The sequence below is a fragment of the Cydia amplana genome, chromosome 16 (genome assembly GCF_948474715.1).
Source record: "Cydia amplana chromosome 16, ilCydAmpl1.1, whole genome shotgun sequence".
NCBI classification, from domain to species: domain Eukaryota; kingdom Metazoa; phylum Arthropoda; class Insecta; order Lepidoptera; family Tortricidae; genus Cydia; species Cydia amplana.
In genome coordinates this window covers 7,619,332-7,641,003 of record NC_086084.1, presented here as the reverse complement: position 1 = coordinate 7,641,003, position 21,672 = coordinate 7,619,332, and the positions used below count along the sequence as shown (strand labels likewise).

The following is a 21,672-nucleotide window of genomic DNA, read 5'->3' as shown; positions in this document are numbered from 1 at the left end:
CGTTAACGCTTCGTAGCGTAGTTATCTTTCTCTATCACTATTCCTTTTTAATGCGACAGTGATTGTTGCGTTTCGTTCGCTACGGGACGTACACGATTGACATGTTGGTTACGCACTCAGGGGCCGTAGCCAAGAAGACAAACGATGTTACTCGACAAACGACGATCGGAAAGTATAAATGTAACGCATTTAAGATTCTCAAAATATCAAGACATGCACCTTACCGGCTTGACAATAGCAGCGAGTTCAGATTGTATGCATGTTGGCCGCTCTGGGTGCCTAGCCAACGTGCCAATTGTTTACGCTCCGCGGCGTAGCGTCATCTCTCTCTATAACTCTTCTTAGTGCGACAGAAACAGTTGCGTTCGCTACGGAGCGCGAACCATTGGCACGTCTGCTACGCACTTTAATATATCTGTTAGCAACTATACACACCACTCGAGGGTTTAGAAACCTCAGATTAGCCCAGTGAGCAGCATATCCGAAGGTTATATACTACCGAAGATTTTCCATGTATGCGCTCTCTAGTAAATACTAGGCTTTACGGCTTTTTAACCAAAATACCCATATGGCTAGCCGACCCTTCCATCCATTTCTTACTCTCTTTATCTCATTCTCTTACTTACAGGAGGGTTTCCGTTACCACGTCTCTGAACGCCTACAGTATATTTTCTGGACGTAAGATCCCTTGAGATCATTATGAGCAATCTCTTTACGCTTCGTGTAATACTTTACTCTAGTTTTGAGTTCAGAAGTGAATTGGTCCCTCATTGCCCGACGCCTAGGACATTCGGTTTGACGGGACCTGAAAGTAAAAAAAAGTTATTACATTAAAAGTGAACACAGGAATAAAAAAGTTTTTGGCAAAAATTTCATTTTTGGTACAAGCTTTTATCGCTGACTGTACTTTTCTTACGACAGACAACTAATACTCATCGAGACAATTCTAAACCCCTAAGGGCCACTTGCACCATACCACTAACCCGGGGTTAAGCGGTTAAAGCGTTAACCAAGTGTCAAATTGTACTGGTAACCATGGTAACTCCATGTTTAACCGGTTAACCCCGGGTTAGTGGAATGGTGCAAGTGTGTGTAACACAATTAGGTTGCGTTGTTTCATCACAGAGTTCCTACATATGGCCACCTCCTGTCTCCATCATCAGATCAGCTCGATGGTATCATAATATTGCATTGTCACCCGACTTACATGTGTATGCAAAATCTCAGCTCAATCGGAAACCGGGAAGTGGATCAAATTTAACTTGCAAGATTCCATTACATAGTTACATACAGGTCGACCTAATAAAAGCTTGTTAATATAGGTACCTATCCTATGTTGTCAGTTATTGAGTAAATATCGATAGAAGACATGAAGCCGAAACATTGACCTGATGAAAACCCTACACGACCCGTTGTAGTTTATTTGACACTGTAAAAGTATCAAAGTATCAATTACTAGTTTCATTGACTTCAATCTATAAATAATTTCCATTATTAGATTAGTGCTTACTTTTATTGAAGGCTTACCTTATCTCTCAGAAAACAAAGTGGACAATGAATAAAAACTAGAGGAGGTAAATGGTCAATAACGAAAGTCGATAAGAAAATCGAGTATCTTGACTGATAATAGTTCTGATAAAAGGCTATTATGTTAATTCCAAGTTGAATAACAAAATGTTTATCTATTATGGAATGACGCGGCTAACCTGTCAATAAGTGCTATTTCAATTAAATTCAATGCAAAACTCGATTTACAACGATGATTGACTCTTACTTGTTTGCTTAAGTTAACCGATCCAGCCTTACATGACGATAAGCAATCAAGGCAACATTACACATGTATTATTACCTGATCGGTGCAAACTCCCCCAGAGTTGCCTTGCTCTAGCTAGCGCATCTCTACAAATTAAAAATAAAATACATACTGCACTATTTTGTACGAACTCTAGCCAGGGCGTTACACTATCCGTCAGTCGTTCAACACATGCCCACAGTGTGATGTACACGGTTGACGGATGGTATAGTATGAACCACCCTAATTGGTTCATACTATACCATCCGTCAACCGAACCGACGACCCGGGTTGTAAAACTTCTCATTCATGCTTACGTGGTCATGGTGAGAGTGAGAGAGAGAGAGTGATAATATGTCGGTTGTCAGTATAGATAGTATAGAAGGGTAGAAGTATGTTTTACCTGGCGGGGCAGCTGTGGTGGTAGTAGTGGTAGTCGACGTGCTGGTGGTGGTCGGTGCCGCCGTGCTCGTCGTTTTCTAAAAACAACACGACAAATATTAATCATATTAACAAGTACATACACATACAGTATTTTACATTTGATTGTCTACCTTGACACAGACAAAATAAAGTAGATATTTATAACACACCGGCGCATAAAAATAAGATTATCTCTTAATCAAGTACAAATGTAGCATAAGAAATTCCAGTCTTATTCCAAATCTAAAAATATTTGGACGATCATTAGTCGTGTCAGATCCCAAGCAGATCCCAATTAAGAAACAAGAAAAGTATCCCAAAATCATAACTGATGGTGCATGTAACATTAAATATCGCAAATATTTTTACGCCTGTATAAACAGACGATTATTTATATATTTTGAATATTTATTCTATTGCGGATTGACTTACAGTGTACAGTTGTATCTTATTCTCTAACGCGTCCACGCGTCCCGCCAGCGTGGCGTTGAGCGTGGCTACCTCCTGCTTGATCTCGTCCTCCCTCCTCCCGTTGGCGGTGACGTTGGCTATGGTTTCGTTGCTCCGTGCGTCCAGCGCTTGTACTAGCTTCTTGTATATTTATGCTATTGCGGATTGACTTACAGTGTACAGTTGTATCTTATTCTCTAACGCGTCCACGCGTCCCGCCAGCGTGGCGTTGAGCGTGGCTACCTCCTGCTTGATCTCTTCCTCCCTCCTCCCGTTGGCGGTGACGTTGGCTATGGTTTCGTTGCTCCGTGCGTCCAGCGCTTGGACTAGCTTCTTGTATATTTATGCTATTGCGGATTGACTTACAGTGTACAGTTGTATCTTATTCTCTAACGCGTCCACGCGTCCCGCCAGCGTGGCGTTGAGCGTGGCTACCTCCTGCTTGATCTCGTCCTCCCTCCTCCCGCTGGCGGTGACGTTGGCTATGGTTTCGTTGCTCCGTGCGTCCAGCGCTTGGACTAGCTTCTTGTAAATTTATGCTATTGCGGATTGACTTACAGTGTACAGTTGTATCTTATTCTCTAACGCGTCCACGCGTCCCGCCAGCGTGGCGTTGAGCGTGGCTACCTCCTGCTTGATCTGGTCCTCCCTCCTCCCGCTGGCGGTGACGTTGGCTATGGTTTCGTTGCTCCGTGCGTCCAGCGCTTGGACTAGCTTCTTGTAAATTTATGCTATTGCGGATTGACTTACAGTGTACAGTTGTATCTTATTCTCTAACGCGTCCACGCGTCCCGCCAGCGTGGCGTTGAGCGTGGCTACCTCCTGCTTGATCTGGTCCTCCCTCCTCCCGTCGGCGGTGACTTTGGCAATGGTTTCGTTGCTCCGTGCGTCCAGCGCTTGGACTAGCTTCTTGTAAATTTATGCTATTGCGGATTGACTTACAGTGTACAGTTGTATCTTATTCTCTAACGCGTCCACGCGTCCCGCCAGCGTGGCGTTGAGCGTGGCTACCTCCTGCTTGATCTCGTCCTCCCTCCTCCCGTTGGCGGTGACGTTGGCTATGGTTTCGTTGCTTCGTGCGTCCAGCGCTTGGACTAGCTTCTTCACCTCTTCTACGCCCGCGGACGCAGCTAACGCTTGCTTTCGCGTCGAGGCTAGCGTCTCGTCGAAACCCGTGATCTGGGGAAAATAAAATAATGAATCAATTGCTTCATAGGTGGATCAATTTAGAGAAGGTTTAGGTTTAGGAACATAAGAAATCTGAAAAGAAGTCCTCTAGTATCTTGAAGGATATAACCAAACGGAGACGGCTTGTCTGTAATTTTCTGTACAAAACAGTCTGCCGATTTTTGCGGGGGTGGGGTACGTCAAATGTATAGGTAACGTCAAAATAGCCATGTCAGATAAACGTCAGTCCATACATTGTGTATTATGACCATTGGCCGCCTAATTTCGACAGAGGAGGTTAATGGCTACTCCGTTTGGTTATATCCTCTAAGTCAGGTATTATCCTAATTTCAGCTATGAGGGTTCGAAATGAGAAAATATGTGGAATGATCAGTTACCTGTGATCCGAACGAGCCGACTGTCTGCTGCAACTCGGCGATCCTGCGCGGAGTGTCGGCGAGTTTGGGCGCGGCGGCTAGCTGACCAGACACCGCCGCGAGCTCGCTGGCCGTCTGGAAATAAGATTAATTCAATTTTAATACAAGGTGGATTTTCGTAAGATTTAAAGTCAACGCAAAGGGCGTTCGTAATTCAAAGGCATTTTTAACTGACGTATCTCCCGTATGGTTTGTAAAAGTCACTTGCTATTTCCGAATACCTATTTGGAAAATAGTGAGAAGGAGAAGTATAAGTATTATATGCATGATGGTTATCATAATGACAATATTTATAAGCGATATTTTAATCTTTTCGAAAAATAATAACCGTGGTCTGCAAATACCAAATAAAACACTTGTAATTATTGTTAGAGGCAATAATTATCAGGCGGCCTCTTGGCTAAAATGGGATCTCTTCCAGAAAACCTTCCAAGGGTGTTCCGTATCACCACAGTCGGTACTTGTATGTTGCCAACTAAAGTTCAAATTACCTGCTCCACTCGCTTCACGAGTTCTGCATGTTCTATAGCTAACTTATCGAGTCGCGCGCTGAGTATGCTCGCGTTTCCTCGGAGCTCTCTGGACGCTGTGTGGCACACTTGGAGAGCGTCGCCGACGGCGCCGCTGGTTGTTGATACTGTTTCACAAAAATAAAATGGAAATCAGTATATTGTTGTTTGGTATTTTATTTTATTTGTTAGGAAAACTTACAGCTAGAGTAACAAGTGAGGAAATAACATAGAAACAGTGAAAAAATTACAAGTTTCCACAGGTAGAAGCTGCGTGGAGTACATGGCGTATTTATTGATGATAACAATTTCCCAATGGTAAACACATAAAAATGTAGGTACTTATTTATATCGGGACACTTCCATAATTTAGGATCGAATTTCATCCGGCATGTTTCTATATTCGATCTACAAAGATCTTTCATAAGAGCGCAGCAAGGGCCCATCGGAGACTCTTCTCATACAGAGGATCTTAGTCACGGATCCAAACATGTTGAGCGATTTCGACCCATATTACACGAGTGATTCGTTGTGAATATATATCTAGGTTAACATTGCCCCTCATTATATTTCGACAGATGGTGCAACAAAAAATTCAACAACTCAGGTAGGTAAGACAGGACCCATACAGGACCGGTCAAATAAAAGTCATAGGTATTAGGTATAACGAATTTAGATTCTTACGAGTATGTGAGTATTACGTGTATCAGGAGGTATAGCATAAACTACTGATCAAATTAATGGTACATAACTACATATATGTGGTTGTTTCAATGCATTACAAGTATGTTATTGATTGATAAGCATGATAAGGTCAAGGATTAAGGAGTCACCATACCATTTGGTAGACCGCATCATTGTTTGTTAATCGTAAACTGATCGTAATACATATTCATTCATTGTTATATTTGGCGCGCAATGATAAAATAGTGTGAACATTGTATTTTTACTCCCTAATGTCAGGACCGGTCAGTGGATAGGATCCGCACGATGCTCCGGTGTGCAAGCGGGACACCACATAGGTATAATATATAGCAATATTAGCAATGTCCCGCTTGCACACCGCCTTAGGCTAGAGCAGTGGTTCCCAAAGTCGACTGGGCCGACCCACCTAACAAAAACTGCCATTTTTGAGGCCCAACTCTTGGACGTCTTAAAATATTATTGGTAACGCTCAGATTTCCTATGTAATAAATATGAAAGCGATTGAGCACAGCTGGGTATATAATCAAATAAATAGGGAAGGTCTGAAAGGTTCACTGGTAATAAGATCAGGGTTAGCGAAGGATTAAGGGCCACACGAAAGCACTGCATAACAAGGGCCCCTACACGATAAAAGTAAAATAATAGGTTAAATGGTCATGCGACCTTGAAACATACGTTAACGATTTTTTTTAATAGGGTCGTGTGTTTTAATCGATTGACGCGAAAGGATAACGACTTCAAATTGCTTTAATTATTATGAATACTTAATTTAATACATATTTTATATTTATAACACAATGAAGAGGTCCGAAGCCAGCTTTTGCGATTTATTCGGATTATGCGGATTAAGGACAGATGGAAGTTTTGTGAAGGTCGCTCGTGATGTAGGTATATATTATATATGACGACGACTTGTCAACCTTAAGCAACCTTAGGCGTATACCTGTTTCCTGTACTTATGGCAGAACAGGAAATTCAACTGCAATTCAATTAGCAAGTACTAAGACTAGATTGTTTCCAAGAATAAGTAGGCTACTCTCGAATTGACTCCTCAAATCAAATTACTACGCTACGCACCAAGAGATAGATATACCTAGTCAATAAAAAAAATTGGTGCCTATGGACTTTTCTGATTACTTAAAATGTTTTTACAGTACATAGACGCTACTTTCCCGAACTAGTGCGGGAAATAGCACTTTCCGTGCGTATGTTTAAAGAAAACCCGAAAGTTTAAAGTGCCATATGTACTGTAAAACGTTGTACGATACACGTGCGAATAGGTAATTCGCAACTCGTGTCGATTTAAAACACTCCCTTCGGTCGTGTTTTAATTAATCGCCACTCGTTTCGAATTTCCTCTTTTCCGCACTTGTATCGTAAATAACTATTAAAGTTTGGGTAACGGCAAATACAGGCATCAAGCGTTGTATTTAGACTATTTAGTGTGAAGGAATTTTTGTTATCTGTAGGTACCTAGGTACCTAATAGACGTGTGAATGTGTCTAAACTCTAATCCATAACAGGAAGTTAGATCTACGGGAGGTTCAAGGGTGGGCCCTTGAACCTTGATCTAACAAAAACTAGTGTAACCAGTTTTTAATACGTGACGTAAGGTTTCGCACCAAACTAACCCAATGTTTAGGAATTTTGCACACGACTATTTATTTATTTATTAAATCGTGCAATACTAATAACGTGATATTTAAATACGTATTATTTGGGGCATTATCTATTAAAAGGGACCTTATTGTCGATGGCGCTTACGCCGCACAGCGTCGCGCGGCAGTATATTTATATCGGAGCATCTTTAATAATGGCGTAAGCGCTATCGACAATAAGGTCCCTTTTCATAGATAACGTCACATTTTTGCGTATTATGGTTTATTGATACGTACTTACCATTCACTGATATGACTTTGTTTGCAAATACAATCGTTGTGTTGGTGTAATTATGCATTTTAATGCAATTCATCAGAATTCCACTAAAACACTGTGTACTTACTTATTAAGTACACAGTGTTTTAGTGGAATTCTGATGAAGTACATACTTTTTATAATAAGTACAAGAAACGTTACAACAGTAAAAATTGTAATTATCTGATGTTTTAGTCCAATGCAAGGATAATATAGATAAGTACAGGAATTTATTTAACAATGCCACTGAATAATCCAACTGAACTGAAAGTAAAAGTAAGTAATCATAATCATTTATTTCTTGCAACGATGAGTAATCGACCGAGTAGGTACAGAGATGCAAATCTCCCAGGCGTGGGCGGGACATGTTTCGGGGCCTCTGTCTACAAACAATAGCGGCACTCCCACTGATTTATGTTACTTGACAGAACATATAATATAGACACTTGATTTGATAGACCATATTTCTCTTTCAACAATTGTGTTTTATCACCTTATGAGGAATGAAGTAAGTATAACAGCTCAGTTTATTGATACTAAAATGACGCGCATGAAAGTAAAAACAAAACATACTAATGCGAAACATGTAATTAAAACGTTAAATTTTCCTGAAAGTCGAAAAATTCAATTGTTACAATGTAGTTCAAATTACCTACTCTACAATCACCAAATCGTTAGTAATCAAGAACTATTAGTCAACACACAACACACATTCAATTGACACAGAACGTTAAGAACATTTACCCCCAATTTAACGAAGACCAAATATAGGTACAATTGGAAGAGCATCCAATCCAGAAATAGCGGAAAAGTGACGACAGCGTTGAAAAACTAACCAAAAAAGGCAGGGATTGTCATTGTTTCAGGACATATGCCTAAATATCGTTAATATTGATGTTTGTGCAGAGTTTCTTATACGTAGTTAGGGAGGCGAGGTAGCTAAATGGCGTAATTCAACGGCGCCGTCGAGACCTAATAGATATGAGCGCCGCGCCGGCGCGCCGCCGCCGCCGACAAAATTTTCGCGCCGCCGCCGCCGACGCTGCGCTATCGGCGTGGCATCGGCGTGACCTTGGTAGTTACTACTACTTTCGGAATTAGTTAATATATTTTTAATCGAGTTTAGATCATTAACGGCGCCACTTCAAACAGTTTATAGGCATTCACAAGGTATTTTAGGCCCATATAATTCAAAAATATCGAAGGCAATTGCAAACTTATCTGTCTAGTAACCGCGCTACTAGTCTTGGGGAAACGAAATGATTTAATATCAATTTTAACATCAATATGCTTGTAATAAACATACTGATTTCCTTCCATTTTATTGTGGAACGTTCCACATTACAATTTATAGATTGTATATAATATACACTACACATATGTCAATCACAATTAAAAAATTAACTGTGATCAACTCTGGCTAACGTGAGACTCGAACCCACATCTTTGGATTACCGATTAACCGATCCAATGCTTGACTAATTTTGCCAGCTAACCATCCGTCATTTACCGCGAATTTAACCATTGCAAGCATGGTTAAAAGTCTTTAAAAGGCATAAAAGGGGGTTAATTTTGAGATATTAAGCGTTTCCACGTCCAAATGTCCGGCCGTTGGCTTCGCACGGAAGGGCGTCGGAATCCGGTCTCAATTAAACTTGGCCACTGTTTAAATTTCAAGCTTTGCTCTCTCGCAGCTCAATCTTTGGCCTTGCATCGCTCGCATGGAATTAAGCCGCTATCTGAACCTGCAAGTTTTTGGCCCTGTTTGGAGCTCAACTTTCGGCCTGTTTTAAAACGCTTGAGCATTGGTCCTTATCCGATCTTAGCTCCATTGCAGCTCGGCCTTTGGCGTCGCACGAATGCGCCCGCAGGAAAGCTCCAGATCTTTAACACTATGGCTTCAGTCTTTATCGGCCTGCGCCCTCGCTCTGCTCTCTTGCAGCTCGGCCTTGCACAGAAGCGCGCCGCAATCGGCGCTCCAGGCGTTCGGCCGTCAGCGCTTGGCTTGGCTTACACTTGGCGTTCGATTCTTAGCTGTATGCTTACCTGCAGCTCATCCTCTGGCCTCGCATTGGGAGGCGTCGAAATCAAGTCTTCGGTGTTACATGGAGCTCGGCGTTGGGCCTCACTTTTTGACATAAATCGGTTTTGTTGAATCGATATTGGTTAATGACGGAGCTCGATTTTCTTTGGACTGTCGACAAGACGTTTCCCTGATACAGTCATTTCGCAATTTTTAACTTAGCTCAAAAGATAAGGGCCTCGCTAAGATCTTACGGCCAGAGCCTCACCAAGATTAAGACCGCCTCTGATGCCGCGCGATACCGCCTATCCACAGTTTATACGATATCATTTTTTTTTCGTACCATTATTCAATAAATTATCATTGAAAATAAAAAATGCATTTATTTCATAACTTTCCTACAGCAAAAACATGTTTTTTCGGTAAAATTTTGGTTTGAATTCTTTTTTCATTCATCGAAGGTGTTTCAAGGCCACGCCGCCGATTCGCCGCCGCCGCCGACCAATTTTGACCGGCGCGCCGCCGCCGGCTAACTGCCTATCGGCGCTCATATCTAAGACCTATCAAAATCGAAAGATAAAATAATTTCGAAAAGAAAAGCTCGTATGGCAAAAACCATTTTAGCGGTGGGTTTGGCGTGTACGGTTTTTCAAAAATGTTAAAAAAAACAGTTACATGGGCATTCTCGAGCGCGTCAGATATTCATACTACGTATGCCCCGAGTGCCTCTGATAACAACGGTATACTAATCTGCCGGTTTGCGTGGTGGGGGTAGGCATATAAAGTAGTCAAAAATGCAAAAAAAAAAAAATTACTCGAGCGCGTCAGATTTTCGGAAGGGGTGTTAAGTAGGCCCCAAGGAAGCTTCCTTTAAAAAAACTGACGATTTCGGCGTGACGATAAGTTACGATGAATTTTTGAAAATGCAAAAAAAAAAAGTTTTTTTGAAATACTCGAGCGCGTCAGATTTTCATAGGGGAGGTTTATCTCGGTATCCTGAAAGCATATTTTTTTAATCTGACAAAAATGTTGGTGGGTTCTCTTAATCTGACCGGGAGTTTGAGTTTTTATGATGCTTCAAGTCAAAAAGTTTTAACTTTGGATAAAAATGTAAAGAGACCTTTTTTGTGTAAAATAAAATTACCCTTTTTGTTTATTTAAACTTTTTTTTTGTAAAATGTATCGTTTGCGACTTATATGCCGCAACGCGTTCTTAGGAAGACGAAATGGCTCCTCCACACTTCCGGTCATGCGGAAACCGGCAGATTTTGTATTTTTAGTAAGTTTTAGATTATATTCTTCAAAATAAAAAAATAAAAAATCGCGCTCGAGAATGCCGGATTAACGTTTTTTTTTTACAAGTTCGCGACCCTATAACTCGGCGGCGTCAAGGACTTATCGTCAGATTAGTTAAATTTAGTCTTTAAACACTAAAATCAACCCCCAATATCTTAATCTGACGCGCTCGAGTATTTCAGACTATCCATTTTTTTTTACTAATCTGATCGTCTATCCTAGGCGCGCGTCACTACATATAGAGCTAAATACTTTACAAGGTTGTTCTATTAGGTCTAAGGTATCTCTCATATCTTAAACTGCCACGCTCGAGTATTGCCGAAAATTCCCCTATTCGCCTCCCTAACTATTAAAACAATAGAGATCACACAAAGTACAGAATATATAAACTCGTGTGTTTCCCTGGAGATAAACAACGTTTGCTATTTACATCAATTAATTACATGTAAACAAACATGTAAATAAGCACGGAAGCCTAATTTCACGGTCGCGCCTCTAGGTCATGCGGAATATTTGCCGTAATATTAACGAGAGCTTTCTATATTCAGGTACAGTCACCTGCGATAATATATATGTTACACAACGAAGGCCACAAAAATATGTGACACGATCTTATTTGTATGGCCATAAGAGCGTGTCACATATTTGTGCGGCGTTCGAAGAGTAACATATTATTGCAGGTGACTGTACCGGCTCGTTAGGTCTTTCAAGAAAGTTCAAAAGTTACGCGAGTAATGTTTGAGCGGTTTCTTCGTCTCTGTATTTTAATTAATGAACGTACCGTTCAAATCGTTCAATTAAAGATCAATTGAATGCAGTTCAATTATTTTTTGTAAGAGTGTTTACAAAAAAGTAATGGAATTTTTGTTACTAAGTATTCCGAATTATTAGGAAATATGATTAAATCCTCTTCACGCCAATAATGCTTAAAAAGTAGGTACCGCGCTACCGCGTTGTAAATATTTATATCATGTTTTTAATTTAGTTATCTGCTTATTTATATCCTATTCCTATATATCTATATTCTATCTAGGTGTACATATGTATGTACCTGTGACAAGTGAAAAGGGGTTCCTACTAGGTATTAATTAACCTATACTTACATAAGCGTAACCTCTTAACTATGAGATTTAAGTATTGAATTGAATCTTATAAATCGGTTAGTGGGCCAAATGAGGACTTTCTTACTTAAACAAGTAAATAGGTATTATCATATCATCGTTAGTACCAGTAAAGATTTTTATCTACAGCTAGCTTTTTTACGGCGAATAAAATATATGACCATTCTCTTCAAATTCAAAGAATGGAAGTAGGTACTGGCATGTCTATTAAAAATAGACCTGCCTATAAATTCCAAGATAACATCACAATGAAGTAATTTTAATTGATCAATCAATTAACGAACCTCTATCCATTTCAATGCGAAGGGAGACGATTTGCCTTCGAACATCAACGAAGAGCCACAGCACCGTAGCGGCGGAAACCACGCACACGCATAGGGCTAGGGCGGCGGCGAGGCGGACGAACGGACGGGTTCTGCGGCGGCGGGAGGTCCTTCGACCCCAGGGTTCCCCCTCGTCGCTCGAAGCCGACAGGAGCCTGCCTCCCCTCGCCCCGCCGCCCCCGACCAGGGCGTCCAACTCCCGCCTCTTGCGCATCTTCTTGCCGACCCGCAGTGGCACCGCCGCGTGAACCGCACTCTCCATGTCTCCGGATCGCTACCGCATTCGTACACTTCCTCACACACTTATCACAACGCGTGTTCGCTAGCCGGCGCTCGAGCGGCGAATGATAGCGCGAGTTAATCACCTCTCCGCTGAGAATCGATGAGCTTAAGCTTGTCAAGAGTCGAATTCAAAACAAGAGGTCATGAGGTTTCAGGTGTTGGCGTAGTTAGCGTGACGATGTATCTGTTTTAAATAAAAATAATAGCCATTTTACGACTACTTAAAACATCTAAGTTCAGTAGATTGTTTCCACTTTTCCAGGCTGTCCTTTAACTGATACTTATATACCTAAGTCTAGATGCGACTAGGTGCCTAAGGTTTCGCGGCGTATTCGTGATAAAATCATCGATTTTCATACCCATTTCTTAGAAACTGAAATCGGAAAGCAGTTCTGTGATGCAAACGGTTATTTCATCAATCCAATCCTGCGCGATGACTAAGAGTAAACATGCAAAGTAGGTACTGCAATGTTGTCGTAAATGGAAGCAGTAGGTATGGAAAACTAGCTGGAAGAGAATAACGTGATTGCAGTTTGCACGGAAATAATATATATCTTCCTGACCTGACCGGGTTTATATAATTCATATGGAAAAGAGCAAATATTAATGATGAATAGTAGAAGAGCTGAAAAATGAGAGTGCCTCGAATTTGACAGCTGAACGCTGAAGTAGACGGCACTGTACGGCCCTGTATTATGCAATACGTAAATCTGTTTGTCAAAAGTAGATACCTACTATATAAATTGTCTTGAAATTTTGCTAAACATTTTTCAAACGCTTGTTGGTATTTAACAGAGTTGAAATGTAGAAACTTTTCTTAGAATCGTTTCGATCAGGCGGTCTAGCATGAGTTCCGTTCTCGCGCGCGAGTCCATACTTGAAGTCGCGCCAGATGTATGGAGTCGCGCGCGAGAACGCAACTCATGCTAGACCGCCAGTAGATGATTGGTGAAAAAAGTACAGTCGGCGATAGAAGTTTGTATTTTAAATTCAATTTGTGACAAAAACATATTTTATAAATGGCTAAGAGCGGTATTCCATTTGCCTTATCTGCCCAATATCTTTGTCCAATGTCATTGCATCTCACTCTTTCATTGAGCAAAATGTGAGACAAAATACACATTGGATAAATAAATTGGACAGGTGGAATACCACCCTATGACTAGACGAACAATGGGGAGAAGAGGTTTTGGGATTCCTATTTTAATAACTCCTGTTTATCTACATACTGTCTGCTTCTATAAAACACCACTAATAGATGTTTACTGGAAGCTTGTTAAGGCCACCGAACGGTCGACGTGACAACTGGCCTATTGATAAATAAATTACCCATTATGCTTGTACCTAACTTACTACCGGCAATAACATACGTAACTGACAAGCTGTAGACCTTAACTCAATATGAAAAAGGTTTACCCATGGTCAGTAAATGTCGTTGCTGTTATAAGTATTTTTTTTTGCTATATCTGTACTTTGGATTTCTTCCGTCTAGTATAAGGTATTTATTCTAACCATATTAACTATATAATCAAACTCTTAGCTTTTCACTTGTCGGGGTCCCAAGAAAATTAAGACCAGCTGGAAGAGATTCCTTAAAGGGATAAGATCGCCTTTATTCGTCTTCATTGTTTTCTCTCTGTTACGTATGTACTTGTATGTTTTACTACAATTACTTCTACCAATAAAATAGGAATTGAGAGGTAAGTAATTGTATTTCAGGTCATTACTCGTTGACAATGAAAGCGATTGGCGAACCTATAGCCTTGGTCTTGTCAGACAACATGCTTGAACATATCACTGATATCAGACTTGTGAGCAAATGTAAATCACGCAAATAAGTATACAAATGTATACAAAGACAAATAGCAGACCTCCATTAGTATAATAATTCAAATGAAGGCCTTGTTGTGTGGACATCGATTTGTTTGTTGAATAAGGTAGTTTCCGTAAATATTTACCTAGTAGATGGAACATGGTCTAAGTATAAGAACTCGTAGAATATTGTAAGAAAACTACACAGAGGAGGTATAGATATGCAATTTTCTGAAAGTTTCCATAAAGTTGGATAAGTTATCGGAAGTTTTAGAATAATTTTGGTACTTTTGAAAAAGTACGAAAGTTCAGAGTGGTTTTTGCGATTTTGAAAACTTTTCGACGGCATATCAGGATATGACTATAAAGCTATCGATAACACGTATTAGGGTCATATTCGGGATATTGAATGCTTGAGGGATAAAACTAGGTAAATTAAAAATGTTACTAATGTTCCTTGAATTCCTTAAATTTTGACATATAAAAGACTTTTTATAATGGTACTTTTTTAGGGTTCCGTAGCCAAATGGCAAAAAACGGAACCCTTATAGATTCGTCATGTCTGTCTGTCTGTCTGTCCGTCTGTCCGTCTGTCTGTCCGTCCGTATGTCACAGCCACTTTTCTCCGAAACTATAAGAACTATACTGTTGAAACTTGGTAAGTAGATGTATTCTGTGAACCGCATTAAGATTTTCACACAAAAATAGAAAAAAAAACAATAAATTTTGGAGTTCCCCATACTTCGAACTGAAACTCAAAAAATTTTTTTTCATCAAACCCATACTTGTGGGGTATCTATGGATAGGTCTTCAAAAATGATATTGAGGTTTCTAATATCATTTTTTTCTAAACTGAATAGTTTGCGCGAGAGACACTTCCAAAGTGGTAAAATGTGTGTCCCCCCCCCTGTAACTTCTAAAATAAGAGAATGATAAAACTAAAAAAAAATATATGATGCACATTACCATGTAAACTTCCACCGAAAATTGGTTTGAACGAGATCTAGTAAGTCGTTTTTTTTTATACGTCATAAATCGCCTAAATACGGAACCCTTCATGGGCGAGTCCGACTCGCACTTGGCCGCTTTTTTTAATTACTGCGACTTGTACCCCCTCCTAAATACCTAATCTAGGTCTCACTTTACTACATAATAAACTGTGTCCTGAAATTTGTGCACTGAAAAGGCTGTACGTGAACAACAGTCATACTAACATAAACAGCATATCTAGACAGCATATTTAGACAGAGAAAGGCGCCATAAATGTTCAAGCATGTATGACGCAAGTGCCGTTAAAACTCATACATTCTTATGACGTTTTGGAATTGACATTGTGGCAGAAATATCGACCACGAGCTGGTGAATGAACGCGCGCTTGCGCGGAACTGCAGTAGCACTCGTAAGGACGAACCACAATATTAGTGCATCTGATGCAAGTGAAAATATCTCTACTGCGGACTACGCAAGGACTATGGCGTCTGCAGTATTTGTGTGGCACGTCTACCCTTGGCTAAGGGGTGATATAAACATTAAAGTGTTAACTTTTAAGCTGATCGCCTATTTGGAACTACTTTGGGCTTCAAGCCTGGAATGGTTTTCCAATGAAAATTAACGTAAAGTACGGTTAATATAACGTATGGCTCTGCTTATAGATAAAGATCGATAAAGAGCTAATAGCTTCATTATCTTGAAAGGTTGGTTTTAATTATCTTCAAAGATACCTAATTAAAATAGTTCGAGGAAGCCATTTTACGTTCGAGGTAATAGGCAATAATAGCGCAAACTGCAACAGATTCGTAGGTAAATCTAAATAAGTACGTCAGAACTATATTAAAGTATGCGATAACAATGCAGTATTAGCACAAGGTAATTATGAAACACTACACAAACACTGAAACCTCATACAACACAAAAAACTATCACTAAAATAAAAACAACTAGAACTCTTTCTTGTCACTAAAAACACTCTCAAAACGACCAAATTGCAAAACAGCGTAATGTTTTGCAAATGTTTTAACTGACTACGTCTATTAGTACATGTCTCCTGGGTATCCGGGTGGTAGTTTTCCCTGCGACTCTCTTTACTAGAAATGTTTTTGTAGTCGTGTAGTACGCGGTACTCCCCTCGGAGTTTGGGGAGCGAACTAGCCGTGACGTCACGCAGGCGCGACGCGCGTGCGTACTGCTGACGCCGGAAATAGAGCGGCTGGATAAGACATCGCCAAATCATATGACTTGACCGTAGAATCTATGTTCATACTATCTGGCTATTACTGGAGATAATCATAGATAAATAAAGCATCGGTAGTTCGGATGGTAAGACGTGCGACGCGACTCGCAAACTGGACGTGTGTTCGAACTGTAATAAAATAAGTTCCTTGGAATTTGGAACTCACGAACCCTCAATATCACTTAGATGGTACTGAGTCGCTTTCATAAAAAAAAAACAACGGGTTGCACTCCGGGATATGCCGACAGAAGTGAAAACTCAATGACTAGTCCAAAATGTCTGCAGCACTATGTATAATTGACCCATCCTCCTTTCTATTGAAAAACTTTAGTTCCGAAATAGCTGGCCAGTGAGCTTAAATTTGTAACGTTAAGTTAATTGTTTAAAATTCGAATAGAAATTGTAAAGTTACCTTGCAGACCTCGCATCTAAATATGTTGGTCATGATATTTTGAGTTTTATTCATCAGTAAGTACTAGAGTTCACTTTTATTAGCGATTTCATCAAGATGTAGCTTTATTGAATTATATTTGAGTGATATAAATCATATAAAGTTAGAATATAACTGTGAGATCCTCGTATTTCAGCCTGTACAAGATTAGAACCTTTTTCATGTAATGTCATTGAGTTTTTCTTTATTGATTTAAATGCCATCTAAATGAGTGGCCATCTAAACCTTACAGTCACGTGATCGCCTTACGGTCACGTGGTCGCCTTACGCTGTCTCGAGTTTATCATTTTTTCCCTACCTCAAAAAGTGCCCAGCGCCGCTAAAGAAGTTTTCACTTCAAAAAATCTACCGGCGCAATTTTTTGTATTAGCCTGCCAGACCTCGGGTTTTGGGTTTCTTTAAGATGGATCGGGGAAAGCGTTAAATTGTACAAAACATAACTACAAAATAAGCTTTCCATATATTTTAAACGTCGCCTTACGAGTATAACTATAGTAACTTTTCTACGAGTCTTTTCACACTTCCCTATGTCCGCAGTCTGTTAGTACGTGTTATTAGACGCCCAATTGGTACTAAGTAGCACCTAGTTAACTTCAATTTGTTTTAATGGCTATGTTTATGTACCTACTATTGTATATGAACTTCACACGGTAATTAGGTGTAACTGCTATAAAGTGACGGGTGTTTTAGACGTCGCGCGTGTCTATAATTTATTATCTTAACTCATGCAGTAATGCATGTTTGTAATAAATAGTAGATTGTTAACCAAGGGGTGAAAGGCACTCATTTCTGCCGAGGTAGTTTGGTGCTCGAACGCAGTGAGAGCGCCAATAGTCCGAGGCTGAAATGATGCCTTTCACCCGAGTTAAACACTCTATTTTTCATTTCGAATACGAGGAAAGTAAAAGTCATGTGATTTTAAAAAACATGACTGAGTATACTTTTTTATACTGTTTCTCGAGGGTACTTTCAATTAACAATTTAGGTAAAATAATCGTTATTTATGGAAGTTAAAAATCAGAATGGAAATTGTATAATAAATCCATTTAAAACCAAATTTCAATTGTATATCTTAAAAAAATGAAAAAAATCGTACTTGGAAAGTTAAATGCTCTGGTGCAGAAACGTATCACTTTCTGCACACCTTTTAAAACAACAATGACCCGCTTTCAGAGCATGAGAAATGAAAAAGTATTTGTTGAAATACTTGAAATTTGAACTTTAATGGCTGTCAAGTGTCAATACAGTTGAATATCATATCCGTCATATATGGCATCGTATGCGGTAAAGGGTTAAGTAAGTAGGTATATGGGCAGTTTTCCCATCATGTGCCATCATCATCCAACCAAAGGCTCACTTAGTGAGCATGAGGACCGCTTGGCACCCTAATTCCTACAATTGGCACTGGCACAGGCACTAATTTTTACTCAAGCGTCTGTCACTAAACCATCCAACCCAAGCCAAAGGGAAAACTAAGGCCGCAATGGGTTGCTCCGGTTTCTCCACGATTTCCTTCGACAAAATGCGTCTGGTAAACATTAAATGATGTTTTGTACATAAGGTTCTATATAACTGTATGTATGTGGTAGGTAAGAGCCGGCGCGGCGTTCCTGGCTTGGCAAGTCGCACGCGTTATTGATACGAGCAGGCTACGTAGCCGCTGGGAATTTCTGTCTACAAATTCTCACTTTTTCTTTACAGCCGAGGTCATAAAAACGTACGTACGGTACGTAAAAGCTCGTAGTCGTGTTGCGAGTAGGTATAAAACCAGGAAAATATTGTAGGACGTAAATGTTAGAGTGAGTACCTACTACCTACGCACAGAAAATAACCCTACCAATCTGAAAAGGCTTATAAAAAGCTTGTAAGAAGGAACAGTAGATTGTTAACCAGGATTGAAAGTGACCTATTGCACTTGACCCAGACCTGAGATATTTTGGCGCTCGAACGAATGTGTAGAGTTAAACACGCTACTTTTAATTTTAACTATGTAGAAAGTAAAATACATGTGCAGTTTATAAAACATAGTGACGTACCTACCTACGTACTACCTAAGTACCTACTAACATTGCGATGTATTTCATTAGGTTCGCTCAACAGAAACCCGAACCGAAAATTTAAGTCAGCCGCACCTCAACTTGTTTAATGACACAGCTCAGCTCAGCCTCAGCTTTTACGAATAAAAGGCGCAGAAGGACGACCTTATCGTCAATCGTACAATGAAATGTGCTACGTCACATTGAGGTATGCGTAACAGGTACAACATTATCTAGATAATACCCACTTAGTTTGCAATAAACGTTAAATACATTTATTATAACAATCAACAAACACAAAGCAATCAGGAATTTGACGTCAAAGCTGTTAATAGCAGACATTCTCGTGCGGAATTACTACCCATTACCCATGTTATGTTATAATGTCTTATACAAGGGGGGCAGTGAAGTGTAGGCGGGGTTCGACATGGGAGCAGTACAGATGTGCGCGTACTGTGCAATGTATGTACATGTACACTACTAGCTATAAGACAATCACTTTTCAGACTGGGGGCTGCTAAATATCGTGTTTGTAAACACAGATACATAAAGGTATATGAGCGGTATATGTATGTTTGTGTGTCACACATACGCACGCACACTGATAAAAGTTAGCATTTACCTATCTCCAAAACAGCTTGGGGGCTGTTCATAAATTACGTCATCTATTATTGACGATTTTTGACCCCCCCCCTCCTAAAATCATCCAAAAATCATGCTTCGAATGACCCCGTTTCCTCCTACGTCATGCCAGGCGTGTCTCACTCCGCGATTTCGTCGCTTTGCTACAGGTAGCTAAAAGTACATCCGTTCCGGCCCCAATTTTGGGGAAAGCCATAAGCCGCGCGTGGCGCTGTCGCCACCTAACAGCCATATCTGTGCTGATCGTAACAAACGCGTTTTGTTAGAGAGTGAGTCTTCTGTACTTAGTACTATTATTTATTCTGTGGTCATGCTACTATCATCATCATCCGATGTCCAGACCCCCCCCCCAATTTGAAATGACGTAATTTATGAATAGCCCCTTGGCCGATTTGGTTGCGGTTTTCGGTAATGTGATAACGTAACACGCGTTGGTTCTAAAAATAAGTTGGCACAAGATGGCGCTGTTATAATCATTGGCATTGTTTTTCAAATTTAGAGTCAGGCATGTTTTTAGTGTTATCTGTTCCTAAAGTAAGGACTCTTAGCACGAAAAATTTCGTACACTGAACCGCCTGTGGGCATTTTCACTTAACTGTGTACCATTAACGGCCGGTTAGCAATCGTTACAAAACTGACGGTCAATCTCAATCTCCATACATTTTGTCAGGAATGCAACGGTTAGACGTTACTAAAACACAACTTAAGTTGCGCTTTAAAGTACAAGTTAAAATAAAGATTCCCCTGTCCATATCTCTGTCGCACGCGCGTAAATCACTCACCATGGTCAACAGCAGCTCTCATAGTAGACACTTGGTCGTAGAGTGCGGCACAGATCCACGTCAGTATGAGCAGCCAGAGCAATAGTGTGCCACGGAGAGCCCAGCGGAGTGCGCATCGCACCTCAGCTCCTATGTTGGGCTCTGGTGTCTTGTGGGTACTTCTGCTGCGTTCCCGTCTGTAAATAGTATACATATTTACAACTGACAGTTTTCAAGTACACATAAATTTATATCAATAGTGTAAAGTAGTGTTTTTTAAGGTTATTCGTGGACACCCACAATTTGAAAAACACTGGTGTAAAGGAATATTCATAAATTATAATATTAACATTGTGGCATTTAAGCAGACTACACAACAATGTATTGTAACAATTTCACTGTGCAGTCCGTTTGCACCAGATTTATCAAACATGTATGTGGCAAATTGCACTGACAAATTATATTATTGTGCCTTAACATCAAGATAAATTAATAGCCAATATTGAGAACTGTGGCTGTGGAGTAGGTTACTCTGCAGCATGGTACAGGTTTTATCTTGTCCTTATCAAATCAACTCAACACACTGTGACGGCTAGAATCACAAACAAACAAGTATTTACAGAGAGATATGAAGAGATCATACAAACAAGTAGTATGTAATTATTTACCTTGTGATTTTCTTTTTCCTGCTCGGAATTATTTCTAGCTGCAAGTCTTCGGACTCCTCGTCGCTTGAGAGGTCCAACAGGCGAAAGTTTTCCTTGTTAACTTTAGATGGTAGTGACATTGTTGTACTTGGTGCAAGTATAACATGCTATACACTACTTCCGCTTTCAGAGGCTCCAAAATGTGTAAACTCTTTTATATATAACAAAATCTAGTAGACAAAGTACAGATTACAACCCTTTGAAGACTTGTTTTGTTGTTCTATGAAACTTTATATATTACACAAAAAAACTTAGAAAAGGATGAGTACATACGCCAGAAACTTTACATATTAGCGCATTAATTTCTGTCGAAGGTAAGTGACATTATAATAAAGAAAGGAAATAAACACAATCCGAAATATTCATATCATAATATTCCATTTGACCATAGATGGTAGTATCATTTGACAGACACATGACCAATCTGACATTGACAGTTCAATGCTTCATTTTATTTCTTTCATTTCATTCGTTCTTTTCAGTGCTGCCACTACAAAACTTAGCAGTTATAGTGTGTCAAAGGTCTGTTTGATTTCAGACATAGACAGAGAGAATCATACTATCTTTGTCTAACACTAGTACTAGCACCCG

At 39.9% G+C, this 21,672-nt stretch overlaps 1 protein-coding gene across 4 annotated transcripts; it reads right to left on the bottom strand.

Annotated features, from left to right (window-relative positions):
- Positions 1–620: 620 nt before the first annotated feature.
- Positions 621–21,383, bottom strand: LOC134654978 (olfactomedin-like protein 2A). Of its 4 annotated transcripts, XM_063510432.1 has the most exons (7): positions 21,043–21,383; positions 20,396–20,571; positions 4,761–4,906; positions 4,231–4,344; positions 3,608–3,844; positions 2,196–2,271; positions 621–805 (listed from the first exon to the last, which is right to left on the bottom strand). In XM_063510432.1, the coding sequence occupies exons 1-7, from the start codon at positions 21,159–21,161 to the stop codon at positions 768–770; spliced, it is 906 nt and encodes a 301-aa protein (XP_063366502.1). In that variant the 5' UTR covers positions 21,162–21,383; the 3' UTR covers positions 621–767. The 4 variants fall into 4 exon arrangements, 3 of the variants coding, with proteins under 3 accessions (XP_063366502.1, XP_063366501.1, XP_063366500.1); XM_063510431.1 differs by lacking the exons at positions 621–805; positions 2,196–2,271; positions 20,396–20,571; positions 21,043–21,383 and adding exons at positions 12,122–12,532; positions 16,190–16,206 and having other exon boundaries at positions 3,568–3,844; XM_063510430.1 differs by lacking the exons at positions 621–805; positions 2,196–2,271; positions 20,396–20,571; positions 21,043–21,383 and adding an exon at positions 12,122–12,597 and having other exon boundaries at positions 3,568–3,844.
- Between the last annotated feature and the right edge of the window lie 289 nt (positions 21,384–21,672).